Source organism: Lynx rufus, unplaced genomic scaffold, assembly GCF_022079265.1.
Source record: "Lynx rufus isolate CCGP_SWC_20201006 ecotype Redwood Valley unplaced genomic scaffold, mLynRuf1.p SCAF_8, whole genome shotgun sequence".
NCBI lineage: Eukaryota > Metazoa > Chordata > Mammalia > Carnivora > Felidae > Lynx > Lynx rufus.
This window is the reverse complement of record NW_025814896.1, coordinates 103,104,486-103,124,351: the sequence shown is the minus strand read 5'-3', so window position 1 is coordinate 103,124,351 and position 19,866 is coordinate 103,104,486. Positions and strand designations below refer to the sequence as shown.

The 19,866-nt window shown below is 42.2% G+C and overlaps 1 protein-coding gene across 1 annotated transcript; it reads left to right on the top strand.

The window, feature by feature from the left end:
* The first annotated feature begins 2,188 nt into the window (after positions 1–2,188).
* On the top strand, positions 2,189–18,744 carry SLC20A1 (solute carrier family 20 member 1). Its single transcript, XM_047068688.1, has 11 exons — positions 2,189–2,384; positions 2,834–3,447; positions 3,594–3,734; positions 3,925–4,010; positions 8,650–8,746; positions 11,196–11,315; positions 13,102–13,371; positions 13,493–14,051; positions 15,538–15,723; positions 16,704–16,788; positions 17,786–18,744. The coding sequence occupies exons 2-11, from the start codon at positions 3,102–3,104 to the stop codon at positions 17,939–17,941; spliced, it is 2,046 nt and encodes a 681-aa protein (XP_046924644.1). The 5' UTR covers positions 2,189–2,384; positions 2,834–3,101; the 3' UTR covers positions 17,942–18,744.
* The last annotated feature ends 1,122 nt before the right edge of the window (positions 18,745–19,866 follow it).

Below are 19,866 nucleotides of genomic sequence, written 5' to 3'. Positions count from 1 at the left end.
CCTAAGGAAGAAGGATAGGACCAGCTTAAAGATGTTGGCAGAATTCATCTGTAATGACGAATTCTCTGAGTCTCTGCCCTAGGGCTCTCCCATTCTCTGCAAGCCCATCCCAAAGGGCCTGGACTGTGCTCTCTCATTGATGACTACTCACTCTGGCTGCCACCCCCACCCCCCCCACCCCCCCCCTCCCCGCAAAGAGGTTGTCTAGCAAGTATTTGCCAACTTGAAGGGCTAAATACCACAGATGAGCAAAAGTACGCCCATGGACAAAATGAAAACAAAACAAAACAACAACAACAACAAAAAACCCAAAACAAAAAACACATACTGTGAAACAATTCCCTTACAAATAACTGCTTTGAAAATTGTTTTAAAATTTTTATTATTTATTTTTTAAATTCAAGTACAACTGACATACAGTGTTACATTAGCTTCAGGTGTATGATGATTCAACAATTAAACACATTTACTCAGGGCTCATCATAAGTGTACTATTAATCCCCTTCACCTACTTCACACCCCCCCCCCAAATTATTGTTTTAAATGGCAGAACACTAAGCACCTTTAACAGATCAGTCCTTTTATTCAATTTTTTTTATAACCTTGAAATGAACTGAAGGTTGAGGGAGGAGTACATTTTAAGGTGCCAGAATTACATCAGAATTGCATTGTAGGGTCATTGCACCCGGACATGCACTTTTCTTTTTCAGACACGACCTTGGGACCAAGAGCTTTGTAACTCTGTAACTTTGTTACTCATAGAACTCCATCAGATGTTCGAGGTAGGTCAGAGGATACTCATGTGTAGTTCAAGCCTCCATAAGATGTCCCAGACATAGCAATGATTTACAGCATCTTTGTTTCTGCTATTCAGTGCCCTGCTGCTAGAGATGGCAAAAAGGTGGGGAGGGCTCCAGAACATTCTAAGCCTGTTAAGTATTTCTGGTGAAATTCTTCAATCTCACTACAACCCTGACAAGAAACCACGACTTTAATCTCCAGGCATGATTACTTTTGATCTTAAGCTGCACAACAGAATGCCCTCAAATGTGCACAGCAAATCTTATTAATGTCAAAACTACATTATATACCCTGTAGGAGACCAGAAATCAATTTTTATGTCAAAAGAATAGGAAAGCTTCGGGATGCAAAGAGAACATCCCCTTTCACCCTTTCCTACATCCTAAAACAGGCATTTTTACATTAAGAGCAAACCGGAAATTAGAGTTCGGTGCCTACACAGCTCTGGTCTCATTCGCCCACGTTAACTCATTTAAATCCTGCCACAAGGTAGGTACTGATTGTTAACGTTTTACATTCGTGACGATGCAGTCTGAAAGATCTGGAATTTACTCAAGGTGACACACTGCAGCAAGAAGTCAGGATTTGAATCTGAAGCACTGTCCTTCCTCCCAGCGCCACAGCCACCACGCAGAAAACACAGGTCCACTACAGGGAAATTAATGACCCACAGCCTTCCTGAGGCTCTGCGCTATAATCGGGGAGACAACCTGGTTCTCGTGACTCTTCACTCTTTCCGTTTTCTCCCAAGTGCATGACTGCGGGAGCAAAGCGACCACGTGAGCTTTCCCCCCCTCCCCCCCAGTGCCTGTCTGGCCAAGGGCAAGTCACAGGTGCGACAACGTGCCAAGACTGGATCCAGAGCCAGAGGGCTCGAGCTCCCCCTCAGCGTCACTGGACCGGCGGGAGGGAACTCGGCCAGGTGTGGCCTCTGGACGCGGCAGGTCATTAAGTAAGCTGAAAAGAAGGCTTGAGAAGCGGTCAGCAATACGAAATGGGGCCCGCAAAAGGGAAACTAGGAATGACCTTGGTCGCCGCCCCTATAAGTCGGCCCGACGACCTCTGGCGGCACAGCTAGGGTCCCCTACGGCCTCCACCAGTAACTAACCCGAGCGGCGAGACGCTACACGGACGCTAGGGCGAGGCTGCAGAAAGGGGGTCGGCCCTCCCCACGTGGACAAGCTCCCCGCCGGGGGCGTGGCCGCGGGCGCGGGTCTGGCCAATGAGCGCCGCCGAAGGGCTCACCCGATTGGGCACGCCGGGCAGGCGTGGGCTGCACCACCCCGGGGGCGGGGCTCCGGAGCCGGGGCGAGGCGCTGCGGGTCACGCGGGTCGCGGCGCCGGCTATAAGTGGCGGCCGGCGGCGTGTGCCGCCAGAGTGATGGCTGCCGGCGCGCGCTGCGTGCTTTCTCTTCTCTGCCGCTGAGGCGCCGCGGGTGCTTCATTGGGTGGGTCGCCAGCCCTGTCGATCCATCCCCGAGCCTCCGCCCCAGGCCGTCTGCTCACCGACCACAGGTGCGTGCGTCCGTGCCGCCGCCGCAGCCTGCGCGTCTGGTCTTCCGCTCGGCCCTTGGTTTCCTCTGGTGAGTGGTGGCGCCACCTTGGAAAGGCTTTCTTTCCCGGCGGGACCAGGCGCCGACGCCGTCGAGCGGGAGGCGGTCTGGTGGGCCGGCGTGGGCGGCGGACTGGGATTCTGGCTTCCTTACCGTTCGCCTCCCTCCCCCATCCCGCCCGCCCGCGGGCCTTTTTGGCGGTCCTCGGGCGGCGCGCGCGGGAACGGCCCTTTTCCGGTTTTCGCGGGGAGGGCGCGCGCGGGCCGGCGGCGGGCGGTGGGGGTGGGGGATTCCGGGCTGGGCGAGCGCTGACGAGGAGGTCCCCGGCGCCACGTGCCCACCACCTCGCGCGCCCTGCTCGGGGCCGGGGCCGGTGGGCTGCGGCCAGAGGACAAGGCCGGAGCCCCCAGCCTCGTGGGGCGCCGCAAGGGTTCCCCCAAGGGCGCGCTGCTATTGTTATTTTCTCCCCGCCCCCCCAGGATGAACTTGCGTCCTTTCTCTTCTCCGCCATGGAATTCTACTTGCTTTTAGCCCTCCAGAGCCAAAGAAACCCCAGACAACAGATGCTCATACGCAGCGTATAGCAGTAACTCCCCAGCTCGGTTTCTGTGCCGTAGTTTACAGTATTTAATTTTATATAATATATATTATTTATTATAGCATTTTTGATACCTCATATTCTGTTTACACATCTTGAAAGCCGCTCAGTAATTCTCTTACAATTAATAAAAACCACTAGTCTAGAGAATGGCATTTACCGGGGCAACGCTGACTACCAGTACTATTGCTGCTACTGCTGCTTCTGGTCCATTGATGGACTACCTATGGATGCTGATCCTGGGCTTCATTATTGCATTTGTCTTGGCATTCTCCGTGGGAGCCAATGATGTAGCAAATTCGTTTGGTACAGCTGTGGGCTCAGGTGTAGTGACCCTCAAGCAAGCCTGCATCCTAGCTAGTATTTTTGAAACCGTGGGCTCCGTCCTTCTGGGAGCCAAAGTGAGCGAAACAATCAGGAAGGGCTTGATCGACGTGGAGATGTACAACTCGACCCAACAGCTGTTGATGGCCGGCTCTGTCAGTGCTATGTTTGGTAAGTTCTTTTTATGTATTCCCCCTTGGTGGCGGGTGAGCAAGTGGGTGGTTCCATACTTGGGCTCTCCCTTTCAGGTTTTCTTCTTCGGAAGGCACTGCATTCCTGAGAATTTTGCCATTTAATAAAACTTGCCTGTGTTTCAGGTTCTGCTGTGTGGCAACTAGTGGCTTCGTTTTTGAAGCTTCCCATTTCTGGAACCCATTGTATTGTTGGTGCAACCATCGGTTTCTCCCTTGTGGCAAAGGGGCAGGAGGGTGTCAAGTGGTCTGAACTGATAAAAATTGGTATGTTTAATTTTAAATGGCTTTTTTTTAAATTTTTATTCTTGTCATGTGCTGCCATGGCATTGTATGAAATAAATGGTGTAAAATGGAGGGATGGAAAGTTTTGAAGATGGAATACTAAAATTTAAAGTTTTTTTGGTTCCTGATTTTCATTAGTTGACATTTTTCTTTTTAATGTGTTCTGTTCCAGTGATGTCTTGGTTCATCTCTCCACTGCTTTCTGGTATCATGTCTGGAATTTTATTCTTCCTTGTTCGTGCATTCATCCTCCGTAAGGTAATCTTTCTTTTATGACCTTTGGTGGGTCACACTCAATGGTATTCAGACTGCTAGCCTTCTTGTAGATGTGATTAGTGTGGCCTTGGGAAGTTAAAAAATACATCTGTGTTCAGTACACCTCTTGTATGTTGCTGAGCTCTCTGAAAAAGTCAAGTTTTCGATAGTCCAGAATGCATTCAGGAAGGAAAAATTGAATATATGGTGTGCCAAGAAATAGAGGAGAAGCTGGGAATGAAAAAATAAGGAAATTTATTCAGGGTGATTTTGTACAGGTGTTTGTAGATTACTGTTTTCTCTAAATCAACGTATATGGACCATTTTGACTTATTATTTTTTTTTTTGGACCATTTTGACTTATGAGCTTGGGGTTCGTAAGTCGTAATGTGTCTTGACATAATGTTTTTTTAGTCGACAGTTAAATTGAGTAGTTTGGGTTTCCACGCAGTTAACTTTTGTCGTGCTGATTAGCATAACCAGGTTACAAGCTTCAGGGTGGGGACTCTATCTTTCACAGTGACTTGACTCTAATTTCCCAGATGGGGTAAAAAGAGCCCGTAAAGGTGTTTTTTGTTTTTTCCCTTGGCCCTCAAAAAAAAAAAAAAAAATTCCAGACAGTCATTTAATTTCCTGTCCAATTGAAAATCCCTTTTGAGGGACCCAATAGCATTTCTTTTATCAAGAAGTCTGATGCTGGCTCCAAAATAAATGTAGACGACAAGGGATGTTGTCACTGGACTGAATTACTTGGTAAGAATAAATGCATTTTTCTGAGGAAACAAAGTTGTCCTTTTTCTGAGGTGAATGCCTCTTAACGGCCCATTGTAAGTTTGTAAAATGCTCCTAAACTGTAGACATCTGAGTGAAGAGAGATAGGTAGCTTAGTCCCAAGGGGTAAGAATATATTCAGACCCACTTGTTCGGTCTAGTTGTAAGCTTTTGTAGGGAAGGTTTTGGGCCTTTGTAGAAACACTATGGTAAATTGATTCATTAATTGTTCTTTCCTATCACCTGAGTCTGCCAGAATATAGCAGTTGAATACTTGGAAAATTGAAATATTTATAGATTGGTTAGAATTTGAGAGTAAATAGTTCGTTGTTACTACTAATGGACTTGAAGTTTGATATCGTTTTATTTAGCAAGCAGATTTGATGAGCTACCCGCCGGATCCCCAGAATTGTTGTAGCATATGATAGATAACATGATGCTTAGGTTCAAGGCTTACTGGTAGTGACAGATCAGATTTTTCAGTATTTTTATTAGAGCCATATAGATTACTCCATACCAGAGAACAAGGAGAATACATAGGATCCTGTATTATGGATTCCTGCTTTATGAAACTTTACACTGGGTCTTTGTTGATTATTTATTGGGAAGCAGATTGTTCTGATTCTGGAGAGGCTTTGTATGTCTCAAGATAAAACTTGTCTTCTTTGTTGGAGGGGAAATGGTGGTGCTCTGAGGTGCAAAGAGGGATTTTTAGGTGTTCGGTATCTCTCATCTGAGAACTGCATGGCAGGAATTTTTCTACCCACAGTTGAGAGCTGGAGTTAAATATATTCCCTTTGTAACAATATATTCTTTATGTAGGTATGAGGATAAGAGCATGATCAAGAATGATTGGAATAGTGTTTAGCAGTATTGACTTTGAGGACTTTTTTTTTTTTTTACCTCCAAACTCCCCTGTCCTCCCTGTGACCCATCATAGTCTTGTGTCCAATCTGCTAATGAGTTTTTGGGTGATGAATGTGAATAGTTGTGGTTACTGTTCGATTTTAAATCTCAAAACATCCTTATGCTGGTAACCTTTGGGGGTACTGGCTGTTAAAGTCTGAATATTTGACCATTAAGCTGCTTTTCAACTTAAGATTCTGTTTTGGAAATTAACATTAAAATTGCTTTTTTAAAATTTTCTGTTTTCTGATGTCTGTGCCAAGGGTGTTGGGTAGTCTAGTAGGAAAATCCAGAGTGGAGATGAGGTACTTCTCCTTAAAGGCTAGGGGCAATAAAGGAATGGGGGAAAAGGGAAAGTTATCCTATTATTTAAATGCTAGTCAGAGAAAAATGGGTCTTTGAGCAGTCTCCCTTTTGTTAGGAATCACATTAAATCTAGGACATCTTTTCAAACTCAGAGGAGCCTTTTTCTTTAGAGGCTTATCAGAACATCCAGTATGTAAACAATGAACTATTCTGGTTGGGGATGGGGAGTTACCAAGACTCCCCCCCCCCCCCGCCCCCCCTTCCCATCTCACATGACTGGATGATGAGATATTTACATTATTTCCAGATAAAGTTCCAAGTGTGTAGTTAGATGGGTCATACAGTAATACAAATCTTATAAAGTTGTTAGCCTTGGTTATCTCTTGCGAGTGACCGAGACGAGTCTGGAGGGAGTAAAAGTTCCTAGATTTATGAACTTTGCCTTTTTTTAAAAGATGATGAGCTTGTGTTTCATAATAAACCACAAGTATCATTCATTCACTACCTTCCCTGCTACTAATTAAATACTGGTTACCTCAGGGAATACATAATTGGACTGTACAGAAAAATAAAACCCAGAAAAATAAAATAAAACCTATTATTTCTCAACTCTAATTAGTTTGATTTGATACCATATTACCAAATTGTATTTGAAAATCTGTTAAGAGAAGTCCCTACATAATGTTTATAGATCCCTAATGGGTTTTGATTTTGGGGGGATCTTATGAATTGATAGCTTATTGATTGCCCTTGGAGTGTGTCCCACACTGTTGAGTTATTCCAGGATGCTGAATAGTTCTAGGTATAGGCTATCATTTTTATTTTGGCTATTTCTCTGTATGTAGCACTTATTTATTTGTGTATTTATTGATGTGTTTATATATATTTAAAGTATGGATAGGGAAGCTAAAATTAACTTTTTTTTTTAAGTTTTTGAATTTTTTTTAATCTTTATTTATTTTTGAGAGAGACAGAGTGCGAGTGGGGGAGGAACAGAGAGAGGGAGACGCAGAATCTGAAGTAGGCTTCAGGCTCCGAGCTGTCAGCACAGAGCCCAGCACAGAGCCCAGTGCGGGGCTCGAACTCACAAACTGTGAGGTCATGACCTGAGCTGAAGTCGGACCCTTAACCAACTGAGCCACCCAGGTGCCCCTAAAATCAACTTTTTAAAAAAAATATTTATTTTGAGAGAGAGAGCGGGAGAGAGGGACAGAGAGAGTGAGAGACCAATCCCAAGTAGGCTCCCAGCAGAGCCCAACTTGTGGCTTGATTTCAACACCTGTAGGATCACGACCTGACCGGAGCCATATCAAAAGTCCTGACGCTTCACCAGCTGAACCACCCAGGCACCTCATGGGAAGCTAAAATTCAAAGTTTCAGTGAGGGCCCATCTCTACTGATTTTGAATGGCATCTTTCCTTTCTCTTCTGTTGTGTTTGTCTTCAGCCACTATCTCCCTCTTCCCAACTGTTGATTATCCTAGTTAGAAGCTTTAGAAGCACTTTGGATCTTTCTCTTTCCCAAGATTTTCTTTTGGATTGCTATCCAGACAGCATTAAACCTTTAGGATAACATCTTCATAGTTTAGCCTTCCCATATATTCAAGTTTGTGTTCTCTTTAAGTGTTTGACCTGGGTGTTTTCCTGTAGAATTAATACACATTTGTTCTAAGTGGAGCTCTTTTTATTTCCAGTCACACTGGCCTCTTTGCAATTCCTGAGTTTTTGCCTCAGGGTTTTTACACTTGCTGTTATCTCTGTCTGCAATATTCTGTGTCCCACCTCCCCCCCCCCCCATGTATGTACATGGCTTGTTGACTTACCAGGCTTGTGTCTTTGTTCCACTGATAATTCCCAGTGTGTTCTGCCTTCCATCACTGCCTCTTCCTTACCCTTCTTTATTTTCTTCATAGCATTTATTGCTACTTTACATTATTCTGTATTAGAATGTAAATGTTAGTTCTCTGAGGGCAGGAACTTTCTCATTCACTCCCATATTTTAGTGCCCAGGATGGTGTTTGGTACAGTCTGTTGAATGAGGAGGTAACTTAGTGTACAATTGATTTTTATCTTAGCTCTTTGGTAAGTCATTAATAGTGGTGTATTTGTTAATGTCTAGATAAGATTGTTGTTGCAGGTAATTCTACATGTTTTGATTTTAAGAAATCTTTGCAGGCATGGTGAGAAATGTCCTGACATCTCATAGTCTATTTCTTGATATCCTTTACAAATGTATAGTACATCTCAGGTGTATGCTCGGATTTACATCTGGACAATCGGGTACCTTAGGACACTGGGTATTGAAACATTATTTGAGACATTACCAGTCACTGGTGTAGGTGACTTTGTTAGAAATAGCACCCCCCCACCCCCACCCCCCCAAAAAAAAACCTAAAACAAACACAAATTTAAATTCAGGTAGATGTAAAAGATGAGATCAGCCTTGGTAAGGAGACTTTCAGGAGCGAGGCCAACTGGGCTTTTCCTACTACTATGGATACCATTAACTGGCCTTATGTAATTCCTGAACCTGCCCTTTTTACAAAGTTCTATGGAAATGAGTTAACTTAACCCCCCCCCTTTTTTTTAATTTAAGTTCAAGTTAGTTAACATAATTTTATAACACCTTTCAAGATACTGATCTTGATAATCTTTTTTAGACAGATCCCGTTCCTAATGGTTTGCGAGCTTTGCCAGTTTTCTATGCCTGCACAGTTGGAATAAACCTCTTTTCCATCATGTATACTGGAGCACCTTGTAAGTACATACCAAAATATTTAAATGTGAATTTAACGTTGTTTATAAGACTTGCATTAAATGCCCAATTTACCCCTTTTTGCTTTACAGGGCTGAAATCTCCTAGAAGGTGGCTGGCCTGCGCCCATTTCAGAAGGCTGCAGGCTAGTGTATGCTGAGTTAACCTAGATAGTTTTTCAACCAAAGAGACCTGCTCAGATTCTAAATCACTACAGACCTTTACTCTTTATAGTCTTCACAGGATCCACCGATAATATGATCTTCTCCCTCCCTTTCTCCTTTCTGTGCTAAAAATAACTGGAATTGATACTGACCTCAACTGCTGAAGAGTAATTAGTTATATTTGGTCTTCAATAATCAGTCATTTAGGACTGGTTTGCTGGATATTCTCTTTTTTCTCTCCCAAATGGAGCTACTTTTGTTTCTAAGCACTAAATTTACTTCCCTGAATCTGCTTGAATGAGAAGAGTTGGGATGTTTAAACACCTGATCTAAGTGCACTTGGAAGAAGAAATTCATGCAGCTAAGAGGAAAAATAATTTGTGAGGATATAAAGATTCAGATGATTACTTTTATTTTGGGACTAAGGCAAAGCATGGATAAAAATATGATCCATGTTCAATTTAGCAACTGAAAAAGATTACTAACTTGTAACTTGACAGTACCTGCTTTTTATCAGTTCAGGTTCGCTCTCTAGGGTCTTTTGACTTGATGGTCAGGCGAGTGGCTTTTGATCTTTTGACTGTGACCCACTGGAAAAAATACACTGTACGTTGCTGCCCAAGACATATGTGCACGTAGAGACAGAGAGAGAGGGAAAGAAAACTAGAATAGTATTTAGAAGCTACTTACCCTTACTATGTGCTGTGTCCTCATGTTTTCAGATACTTCTCTTTAGCTTTTTTTTTAATGCTCATTGGAGCCCACTAAATTGGTTTCTGATTAATGGATTGTAAATTGGTTCTTAAACTTCACTGAAGTAGTAAGTCACTGGCCAAAAATGGAATTAGCTAAGTATTTTTAACCTTGTCTTTATTCTTGGAATAATTAGGGAAGAAAATGGACAACTTTATGAGAATATTGATCTTACTTAGGGGATACCAGACTCCTCACCAAATGGTACAGGCAAAGAAAAGCTTGCATGCTACATTTCCAATTATGTTTTAAATTGAGTTCTTCATGCTAAACTAAAGTCTCCTGTGACACTCTAAGCACAGATGTTTTATCTGGTAGCGGCAAAGGTCATAGTTCAGTGAAATTAGAAACTTAAACTTGCAATCATTTTTGAAAAAGGAACTTGGGATATTTTTGTTCTGTTCTTTGTGGATCATTTACAAGAAAAATTTCCCTTTCTCATTTCCCCTTTTGGCTTGTAACATAGATTTAAACTGTGATAGAGATTAATTAAGCTTCATGTATATTTTAGTTTGTGTGACTACATGGTCAGAATTGATAGGAATTAAAATGGAAGGATTTGTAGTCACTATAGGACTTTAGTTTTGAAAGGACCACGGTTACATCTGATTTTTAAATATTAATCATTGGGGGGCAATAGATTTTCCATTTTATAAGTAATCTATTCCTATCAGAATAAAGCAAAAGAACTGCAGGTAGCCAAGCTATTTGTGGATGAACTACAGATCATTATAACATCTTACAGTCTTAAATAGAATTCTGTAGTGCTTTGCTTCTGTCCTTAGTATAGGCTAGTGGCTTGAAGCCTATTGGCATTTAAGGGGTAAGCACATGAGGACTGATATTAATGATCCCAAAGCCATGTGAAAAGTAGGCATGTCTCTAAGATATGCCTTGTTAATGAAATTACCACTGAACTATTTTTGTGAAAGATGGTCCTTTGAACTATCCTTATCTTTTGATAGATAATATTCTGGTTTTCTGTATCTTAGTTTGATAATGTATCCTAAGAGATAATCTTGTTAAAGGTTTTTGCTGGAGGTTAGTACAATGGATTCGATTAACTTCCACAGAAAATTTTATCAGTATGACAAATGTGATTCTTAGGGTCCCTTTTTTAACATTAAAATCTGTATGTGCAAACATAATGTGTGGCAGCTACCATGTGGAGGCTAGGGAGTGGAATGCTTCCTTTTTTTCATAGCTAGTTGCAGATCCTCAGAGTATAGTAATCCTTATCTTCTAAACAAAAAAAGGGAAAAAAAGCTAGTTTTTGAAGGAACTTGGGGGACTTGAATCCAGCAGGTGTGGAGAGTGGGCCAGAGGTGGAGGTGTGGGTTTCAGATGACCATTGGATTTCTCCTGAATTTGTATAGTCAGTACAATAAACCTTGTGGACCTAAGGCTGGCAGCAGTTGTAAAGGGTGATGGGCTGGCTTGGGGGGAACCCCAGAGTCCCCCCGAGGAGGGTTTACACGTTGTTGCAGGGGGCTGTCGCCCTGGGGTTTTCAAGATGCACCATTTTATCTCCTAGTGCTGGGCTTTGACAAACTTCCTCTGTGGGGCACCATCCTCATCTCGGTGGGATGTGCAGTTTTCTGTGCCCTTATCGTCTGGTTCTTTGTATGTCCCAGGATGAAGAGAAAAATTGAACGTAAGTAACAAATTGTAGCAGATCGTTTTAACTGGCAATGTGTCTGTTAACTTCTTGTGTACAAAAACTCACTATTTGGGTAGATTGGCGAAGTCACACATTTAAATGAGATTTCAGAATATGGGTTTATTGTTCTAAACTAGGTTTTTAAATTTTTATTAATTTTTTTTTTGAGAGAGAGAGACTAGGTTTTTTAATTTTTTTTATTTTGAGAGAGAGAGCACGTGCAAGTGGGTGAAGGGAAGCAGGGAGAGAGAATCCCAAGCAGTCTGACACTGGGCTTGATGCACAGCTTGAACTCACAAACTGCGAGATCATGACTTGAGTGGATGTTGGACGCTTAATTGGCTTAGCCACTCAGGTGCCCCTGCCCAAACTGTTTTTATTGACTTGAAATGACCTGAGACCTAGTTATAAGAGATTTTTGACATATGCTAGGGGCAAACTGGGCCTTTAATGTAATTTTTTTTTTTTTTTTTTTTTTTTTTTTTTACCGTACATCAGTTGCTGGTGACAGAGATATATAGAGATGTAGCTTACATTAATTGGGAAGTGTGAGGATATCTTAATATAAAATAAGGAGTAGATACAAAATATTTTCAAGAAACATTTATCTGAACTACTTCTGTGTGTAATTTCAGATTTGGGCCTGTAAAGCTAAGTCACATTTTTATATCTGACTTTAGATTTGGTTAATTCTCAGAATTATAGCACAGATTCTAGAGGTAGACATTTTCCAGTGTTAATGTGAAGGAATCATTTAGATCATTACTATCACACGGTAGTAGAGTATAATTAAATACAATAAATTTTGGTTAGCATCAGTCTTATTTAAACCTTGTATTCATTTCCTTACTGGCTGAGAGCTTTTAAAGTAATCTTCTCAGCCCTTTCTATCTGCAAATGCTTGGTTAGTGATTTCAAGTTTGTTGTTTGGAAGTGGACGGATGCACAGACTGCAGAGGCCTTAGGAAGAGTGCTGCGTCATGCAGCTGCACTGAGATGCCTCTGAGAGGCTCTGGTCTTTGCTAGTCTGGTTGTGCTGAGCGCACAGTGGGAACGAGGCTTGTACCACTTTCTGACCTCGTTTTCCCCCCAGTCTGGGAGAAGATGATACAAGTCTTGATAATGTTTTCGGTCCTAGTCTGTAGCCTAGTTGTGATGCCTGAATGAACATGTAAACATACTGGGCATCGGTAGGATGGGCAGAAAATAAATATTCCTGTGTAGTCATGGCATTTAGAACCATAAGGTAGAACCATAAGGCACATCTCTGTTTCAGGAGGTGGGAATTCAAGTTGTCATCTTTAGTTGCCTGCATTGAGCTCTGTTGCTTTACTTGAACTCCTGGACTGAAATTTGGGGGCATTCCTTTTTTAAAAAGAACATAAACTAGATGCAGTCTAAACTTTCAGTCTGTCAGCCTCATGCTTTGAGGTATCTTTCACCTCAGAATGGGTCAGCAGGGAACTAAGAATGGTTTTTACCCTTGTAAAACAACAATCTTTGTCTTGTGAAGGACAGGAATACACAACAGAGCCCACAAAGCCTAAAAAAATATTTTACAGTCTGGCCCTTTACTGAAAAAGCGTGTGACCCCTGAAGCATTGCTATATCTTTGCAAAGGAAAGATAGGAGATACGGCAAATGAAGTAGACAGGAATATTATCCAGAATTTTCACTGAAATATATTTTTGAGATGGATTTTTTTGAGGTGGGGGGAAAGGGGAGATGGGGAACAAGTTAGTTTGGTTCAAACCAAACAAAAATCCCCCGTTTTTTCTAGGAGAAATAAAGTCTAGTCCTTCTGAAAGCCCCTTAATGGAAAAAAAGAATAGCTTGAAAGAAGACCATGAAGAAACAAAGTTGTCTGTCAGTGATATTGAAACCAGGAGTCCCGTTTCTGAGGTAGGATCTGCCACTGTGCCCCTCCGGGCTGTGGTGGAGGAGAGAACGGTCTCATTCAAACTTGGAGACTTGGAGGAAGCTCCAGAGCGAGAGAGGCTTCCCAGTGTGGACCTGAAAGAGGAAACCAGCATAGACAGCGCCATGAATGGTGAGTGGTTTCTTAGTGGGGAAAATAAGGGTTTTACTTTGTTACCTGTACTGGTGAGGGGGCTCACTGTTTGGACCTGATGGGTCTTTGTATTTAATGTGACTGTTTTGGTCTTGGCCAGGAGCAGTTCAGTTGCCTAATGGGAACCTTGTTCAGTTCAATCAAGCCGTCAGTAACCAGATGAACTCCAGTGGCCACTATCAGTATCATACCGTGCATAAAGATTCTGGCTTATACAAAGAGCTGCTGCATAAATTACATCTCGCCAAGGTGGGAGACTGCATGGGAGACTCTGGCGACAAACCCTTGAGGCGCAATAATAGCTATACTTCCTACACCATGGCAATTTGTGGCATGCCTCTGGATTCATTCCGTGCCAAAGAAGGTGAACAGAAAGGTGAAGAAATGGAGAAGCTGACATGGCCTAACGCGGAGAGCAAGAAGCGAATTCGAATGGATAGTTACACCAGTTACTGCAATGCTGTGTCTGATATTCACTCGGCATCTGAGATGGACATGAGTGTCAAGGCAGAGATGGGTCTGGGTGACAGAAAAGGAAGTAGCAGCTCTCTAGAAGAATGGTATGACCAAGATAAACCGGAGGTATCTCTCCTCTTCCAGTTCCTGCAGATCCTGACAGCCTGCTTTGGGTCATTTGCCCATGGTGGAAATGATGTCAGGTCAGTTGACTTGGAATCTCAGCCTCACGCTTTCTTTTCTTTTTTTTTTTTCTTCTTTTTTTTTTTTAAGTTTATTTAAAAAAAATTTTTTTACATTTATTTATTTTTGAGAGACAGAGACAGAGCATGAGCAGGGGAGGGGCAGAGAGAGAGGGAGACACAATCAGAAGCAGGTTCCAGGCTCCGAGCTGTAGGCACAGAGCCCAACGCAGGGCTCGAACCCACAAACCATGAGATCATGACCTGAGCTGAAGTCGGACGCTCAACCGACTGAGCCACTCAGGCACCCCTATTTATTTATTTTGGAAGCGAGTACAAGCAGGGGAGGGCCCGGGAGAGGGAGAATCCCAAGCAGGCTTCTCCTGGCTAGTGTACAGAGCCTGACATGGGACTCGAACTCAGGAACCATAAGATCATGACCTGAGCCAAAGCAAGAGTCAGACACTTAAGGGTGCCTAGGTGGCTGAGTTGGTTAAGCATCTGACTTTGGCTCAGGTCATGATCTCACAGTTTGTGAGTTTCAGCCCCACATTGGGCTCTGTGCTCACGGCTCAGAGCCTGGAGCCTGCTTCGGATTCTGGGTCTCCCTCTCTGCCCCTCCCTGCTTGAGCTCTGTCTTTCAAAAATAAAAACGTTTAAAAATTTTTAATTAAAAAGGAGTTGAACATTTAACCTACTGAGCCACCCAAGTGCCCCCCACCACACTTTCTATTTTTATATCACGTTATCCCTTTTATAAGGCTCTGCTTGTGGTTGTGCTGCTCATACCACCCCGTGGGACACTAAATAGTCTAGAAAGGATGAGGTCTGGGGCGCCTGCGTGGCGCAGTCAGTTAAGCGTCCGACTTCAGCCAGGTCACGATCTCGCGGTCCGTGAGTTCGAGCCCCGCGAGCCCTGCGTCAGGCTCTGGGCTGATGGCTCAGAGCCTGGAGCCTGTTTCCGATTCTGTGTCTCCCTCTCTCTCTGCCCCTCCCCCGTTCATGCTCTGTCTCTCTCTGTCCCAAAAATAAATAAAAACGTTGGAAAAAAAATTTTTTTTTAAAAAAAAAGGATGAGGTCAGAGGAGTTATTGACTTATTAAACAGGCAGTACAATTTTTTTCTTTAGAGAGATTACAAAGAATGGTCTTGTCTATTGAGATAGGATCCAGTTCTTTGATAGTAAATTCTCTGAGTGTAAGATGAAAAACTTAATCACTGTTGTGATAACTTAGTTGTTAGCCTTAGTCTTGTGGTTTGTAAACTGGCCATTGGAACCTGCGTTTTTTTTAGGCTACCTGTTGGAAGATAGGCCACCAAATGCATGGGATTCTTCTGAGAGCAGCTTTTATTTTCTTCTGCTGTGTATGTTGGGGTTTCATTTATTTCTTTTGGATGAGCTTGCCAGCTTTGCTTTGAATAATCTAGTAGGTCATTTAGCAAACTGGATCTTGCGAAATTCTAGTTCTGCCTGAAAAATCATCTTCATCCTCTTTTTTTCTTTCAGCAATGCCATCGGTCCTCTGGTTGCTTTATATCTGGTTTATGACACAGGAGATGTTTCTTCAAAAGTGGCAACACCGATATGGCTTCTGCTCTATGGTGGAGTTGGTATTTGTATTGGTCTGTGGGTTTGGGGAAGGAGAGTTATCCAGACCATGGGGAAAGATCTGACACCGATCACACCTTCTAGGTAAGTTGGCAAAGCAGGTCTTAGAAAGATTAATGCTCATTTTCTTAAGGTTCATAGTACTGTGTAGTGTTACCACACAACTCTTCATCTAAAGTAACCCAAGCTTATATAAGTTCCTGATGTTACTCTCATTGTGTGAACTTTTAGGTTTTACATACTGTCTGGCCCTTAAACATAATTTTGGTCAAATATTCATTTCCAGTGGTTTCTTAACAGTACAGCTTTTCTGAGAAAGGTGTGTGTGAATAGCTATGTATACTTTGTCTTTACTTGGGAGCTGAGACTGATTATTAAATTCTTCAAAATAAAAGTGCAAACTTTAATAATGAGCTTCCAGAAAACTTTAAAACCTCAAAACATTAGAGAAGAGGGAAGAGAACCTGATATATTTATTTAAATTTTTTTTTTTAATGTTTATTTATTTTTGAGACACAGAGAGAGCATGAATAGGGGAGGGTCAGAGAGAGGGAGACACAGAATCCAAAGCAGGCTCCAGGCTCTGAGCTGTCAGCACAGAGCCCGATGCGGGGTTCGAAATCACGGACTGTGAGATCATGACCGGAGCCGAAGTTGGATGCTTAATCAACTGAGCCACCCAGGCGCCTAAACCTGATTTATTAATTTTTTTTAGTGTTTTATTTGAGTGTGAGGGTGTGAACGGGGGAGGAACAGAGAGAGGGGGAACAAAAGATCCAAAGTGGGCTCTGTGCTGGCACAGCACGCCTCATGTGGGGCTTGAAGTCACAAACTGTGAGATCACAACCTGAGCCGATGTCAGACACTCAACCAACTGAGCCACCCAGGTGCCCCGAGAGCTTGATTTAAAGTATATTTCAGGAGCTATAGCGAATTAAAGATTGGTAGTGAAGGTTTTGTCACCGAGTATGAGAGCACAGTAAGATTGTGTTAACTTTGAGATAATGTTAGCTTATTAAAATATCAATTTCTATTCTTGACAACTAATCTTTCTATGTTTACAGTGGCTTCAGTATTGAACTGGCATCTGCCCTCACTGTGGTAATCGCATCAAATATTGGTCTTCCCATCAGTACAACGCATTGTAAAGTAAGTAAACATATTGTGTCTGTTGAATGGCTCTAATATGGAGAGAGTTTTTAAGTGTGAAACTGTGGTTTAGAAAGTTTTATACAGTTGGAGTCTTGAAGAGTTCACAAGTTTAGGACGAGACTGTAAGAATGTAAAGGCTTATTACATTTTACAATTTTTGGGTCTAGTATGCTTATTTAAGCAAATGATGTAGGCTTTCCCCAAATGATGCAAAAGCCCTTTTTGTATTGGTTAGCAAGTCTTTGAGGCTTATTGGACATTGAAGGGCAGTTTATTTATGGAAAGAATATATTCAGAGACTCTCCGAATCAAAGTATGAAGAAACTTGTTGAATTCAGACTTTGCGTGATGGCCATGCATTAACTGTGGGAAGAGGAAGAAACTGGCTTCCTTAAGGCAATTTAAGTTGGTTGATCTTAAAAAGATGGAGTCTGTCAGTTATCCTTTTTTTTCCGGGATATCTCCAGGTCACTGGCTATGAGGTCTAATATCTGTCTCCCTCTGAAATGATATTTGGAAAACCTAAAACTGAAAATAACTTCTTATTAAAGTAGTTCAATATATTTTTTTAAGTTTATTTATTTGGGGGGTGGGGACAGAATCCCAAGCAGGCTCTGTGCTGCAACTCACGAACTGCAGGATCATGACCCGAGGCGGAGATTGAGTCGGATGCTTAACCAGCTGAGCCACCCAGGCACCCCAAGTGGTTCAATATTATTAAAGTAGTTCATTAAAGTAGTTGATTAAATTCCAGTAGCTCAGAAGAGAAAAAGGAAGTGTTCTCCTATTTTACCCCAATTAACACAGACTTGGTTGGATTTTTATATTGTTTTTATCTTCTTATTAGTAATCTTCTTAATACAAACCATCTTTGATGGAATCAGTCTCATCCAGCAGTCTCGGGCTCCTTATCTACATAAATAAGGTTATGTGTCTGTTACCAAAATGCCATTGGCCTTTACTAATCAGTTTCCTTGATCCCTTTCTCTGCTAGGTGGGTTCTGTTGTATCTGTTGGCTGGCTCCGATCCAAAAAGGCTGTTGATTGGCGACTCTTCCGCAACATTTTTATGGCCTGGTTTGTTACAGTCCCCATTTCTGGCGTTATCAGTGCTGCTATTATGGCAGTCTTCAAATATGTCATCCTCTGAGCGTGAAGCTGTTTGAGATTAAAATTCCTGTCAATGTTTGGGGCCACCTTACACATTCCTGCTCCTTTGAAGAATGATCACAGTGTTACAGAAGACCGACAAGAGTCTTTTTAAAGTTTGGGAGCTGTGGGAGGGAAGTGTTACTTGTGCTATAATTGCTTTTGTGCTAAATATGACTTGTCTCAAAATTAGCTATGTAAAATAGCCAGGTTTCCACTGGTTCCTATTAAGGTCCCTTTTCCTTCTGGGCTGTGAATTCCTGTACATAATTCTCTACTTTTTGTATCAGGCTTCAATTCCATTATGTTTTAATGTTGTCTCTGAAGATAACTTGTGATTTTTTTTTTTTTTTTTTTAAACCATTCAGAGCCATTTGACACAGTGTGCTCTGCTTTGGTGGTTTCACCAGCTTCTGCCCTAACATGCACAGGGACTTAACAACAGAAACATAACTGAAGCTTCCCTTGTAGTCTCTTAGAGAAATAGAGCCGTTTGTACTCTGCCCTCCTGTCCGGTAGTGGCAGGTTCCATTGGCATATGTGGGAACTTCTTATAGGGACGAGGTTCTTTGGACACGGTGAAGATTTAAGTTAGTAGTAACTTCTTTGCAAGCAATTCATTGACTATTATTGCTAAAAAGAAGTAGGAAGAAAAAGCCTTCTGGCAGTTGTGGTTATTTAAGATTTCTGGCAGTGTGGGATGGATGAATGAAGTGGAATATGAACTTTGGGCAAGTAAAATGGGACAGCCTTCCATGTTCATCTGTCTACCTCTTAACTGAATAAAAAAGCCTACAGTTTTTAGAAAATTTTGTTCTCATGGTTTTTGTTCATATTTGAAGCATCTGGGCTCCAAATCAGTTAGCCCTATGCCATTCTTAGCAGAGTGTGGATATCTTAAATGAGAACTACCGACCAACTTAAACTTCCCCACTCCTCCCTGTTAAGTTTCTTGGGATCCCAGAATATACATGACATAACTCCATAGGCACTGTTTAACTATTTGACATTTTTCCTTTTTTTTCCTCCTTTTTTTTTTTTTAAAGGTTATTTATTTGTTTTGGGGGGGGGGGCGTTTGCAAGCGCATGTTGGGGGAGGGGCAGAAGGAATCCTAAGCAGGCTCTGGGCTGTCAGCACAGAGCCTGACACGAGGCTCAAACTCCTAAACTGAGATCATGACCTGAGCCAAAATCAAGAGTGGGTCACTTAACCTACTGAGCCACCCAGGTGCCCCATTTTTCCTTTCAATAGCACAACCTAGACACTTCGATGTTAGCATGTATAAATCTACTCATTGTTTTCCTGTTTGGATGGACTATTTTACTAAATATTTATTCCTAGCTTTGCTATTATGAAGGATGCTAAGACAGATGGGGGGTGTGGTGTGTAGCTCAGCTTATTTAAAAATTCTCTCTGTTCTTGAGTCTTGACCCTTTCTTTTACCCTTGGTCAGAACAGTTAGTGAAAAGTGCATTGCTTTGCAAACTAGGTAGATAGTTACTGTCCTGAGAGTTAAGTTTTAGGAGGATGCTTTTGAGAAGCTACACTGTAGCAGATGAAGTTATGCCTGCTTGACCTATGCCTGAAAGAGATTAGATCACTGGTTGGATACATGCCATAGAATGGCTCAGTCAGCGTTCACCATTTAAGGTCGGGAACTGTGCTCAGCTTTTTATATACATTTAATCCTCAAGATTTCTTCAAACAGGTCTTAATATTCTTTCACAGATGATAGAATCTGTTCGGGGAACCGTATCTTTCCCAATATTACATGTTAGTAGAGAATGAACATCAGTTTAGCCTTTGGGACTGGCTGAAAGTGGTCTTGAAACTTTTTGTTTGAGGAAGGAGGGAGGAGGCTATGTATGGTAAAGGGGAACCTAGCATTAATCTCTGAACTGAAGGTTTTGGAGGAGACCCTCTTG

Excerpts from the sequence above, each read along its gene's own strand:
- SLC20A1 (XM_047068688.1), top strand. The coding sequence starts at position 3,102 with ATGGCATTTACCGGGGCAACGCTGACTACCAGTACTATTGCTGCTACT. Across the intron at positions 3,448-3,593 it reads CTCTGTCAGTGCTATGTTTG|GTTCTGCTGTGTGGCAACTA; the intron begins GTAAGTTCTTTT and ends CCTGTGTTTCAG. Across the intron at positions 14,052-15,537 it reads CATGGTGGAAATGATGTCAG|CAATGCCATCGGTCCTCTGG; the intron begins GTCAGTTGACTT and ends TTTTTCTTTCAG.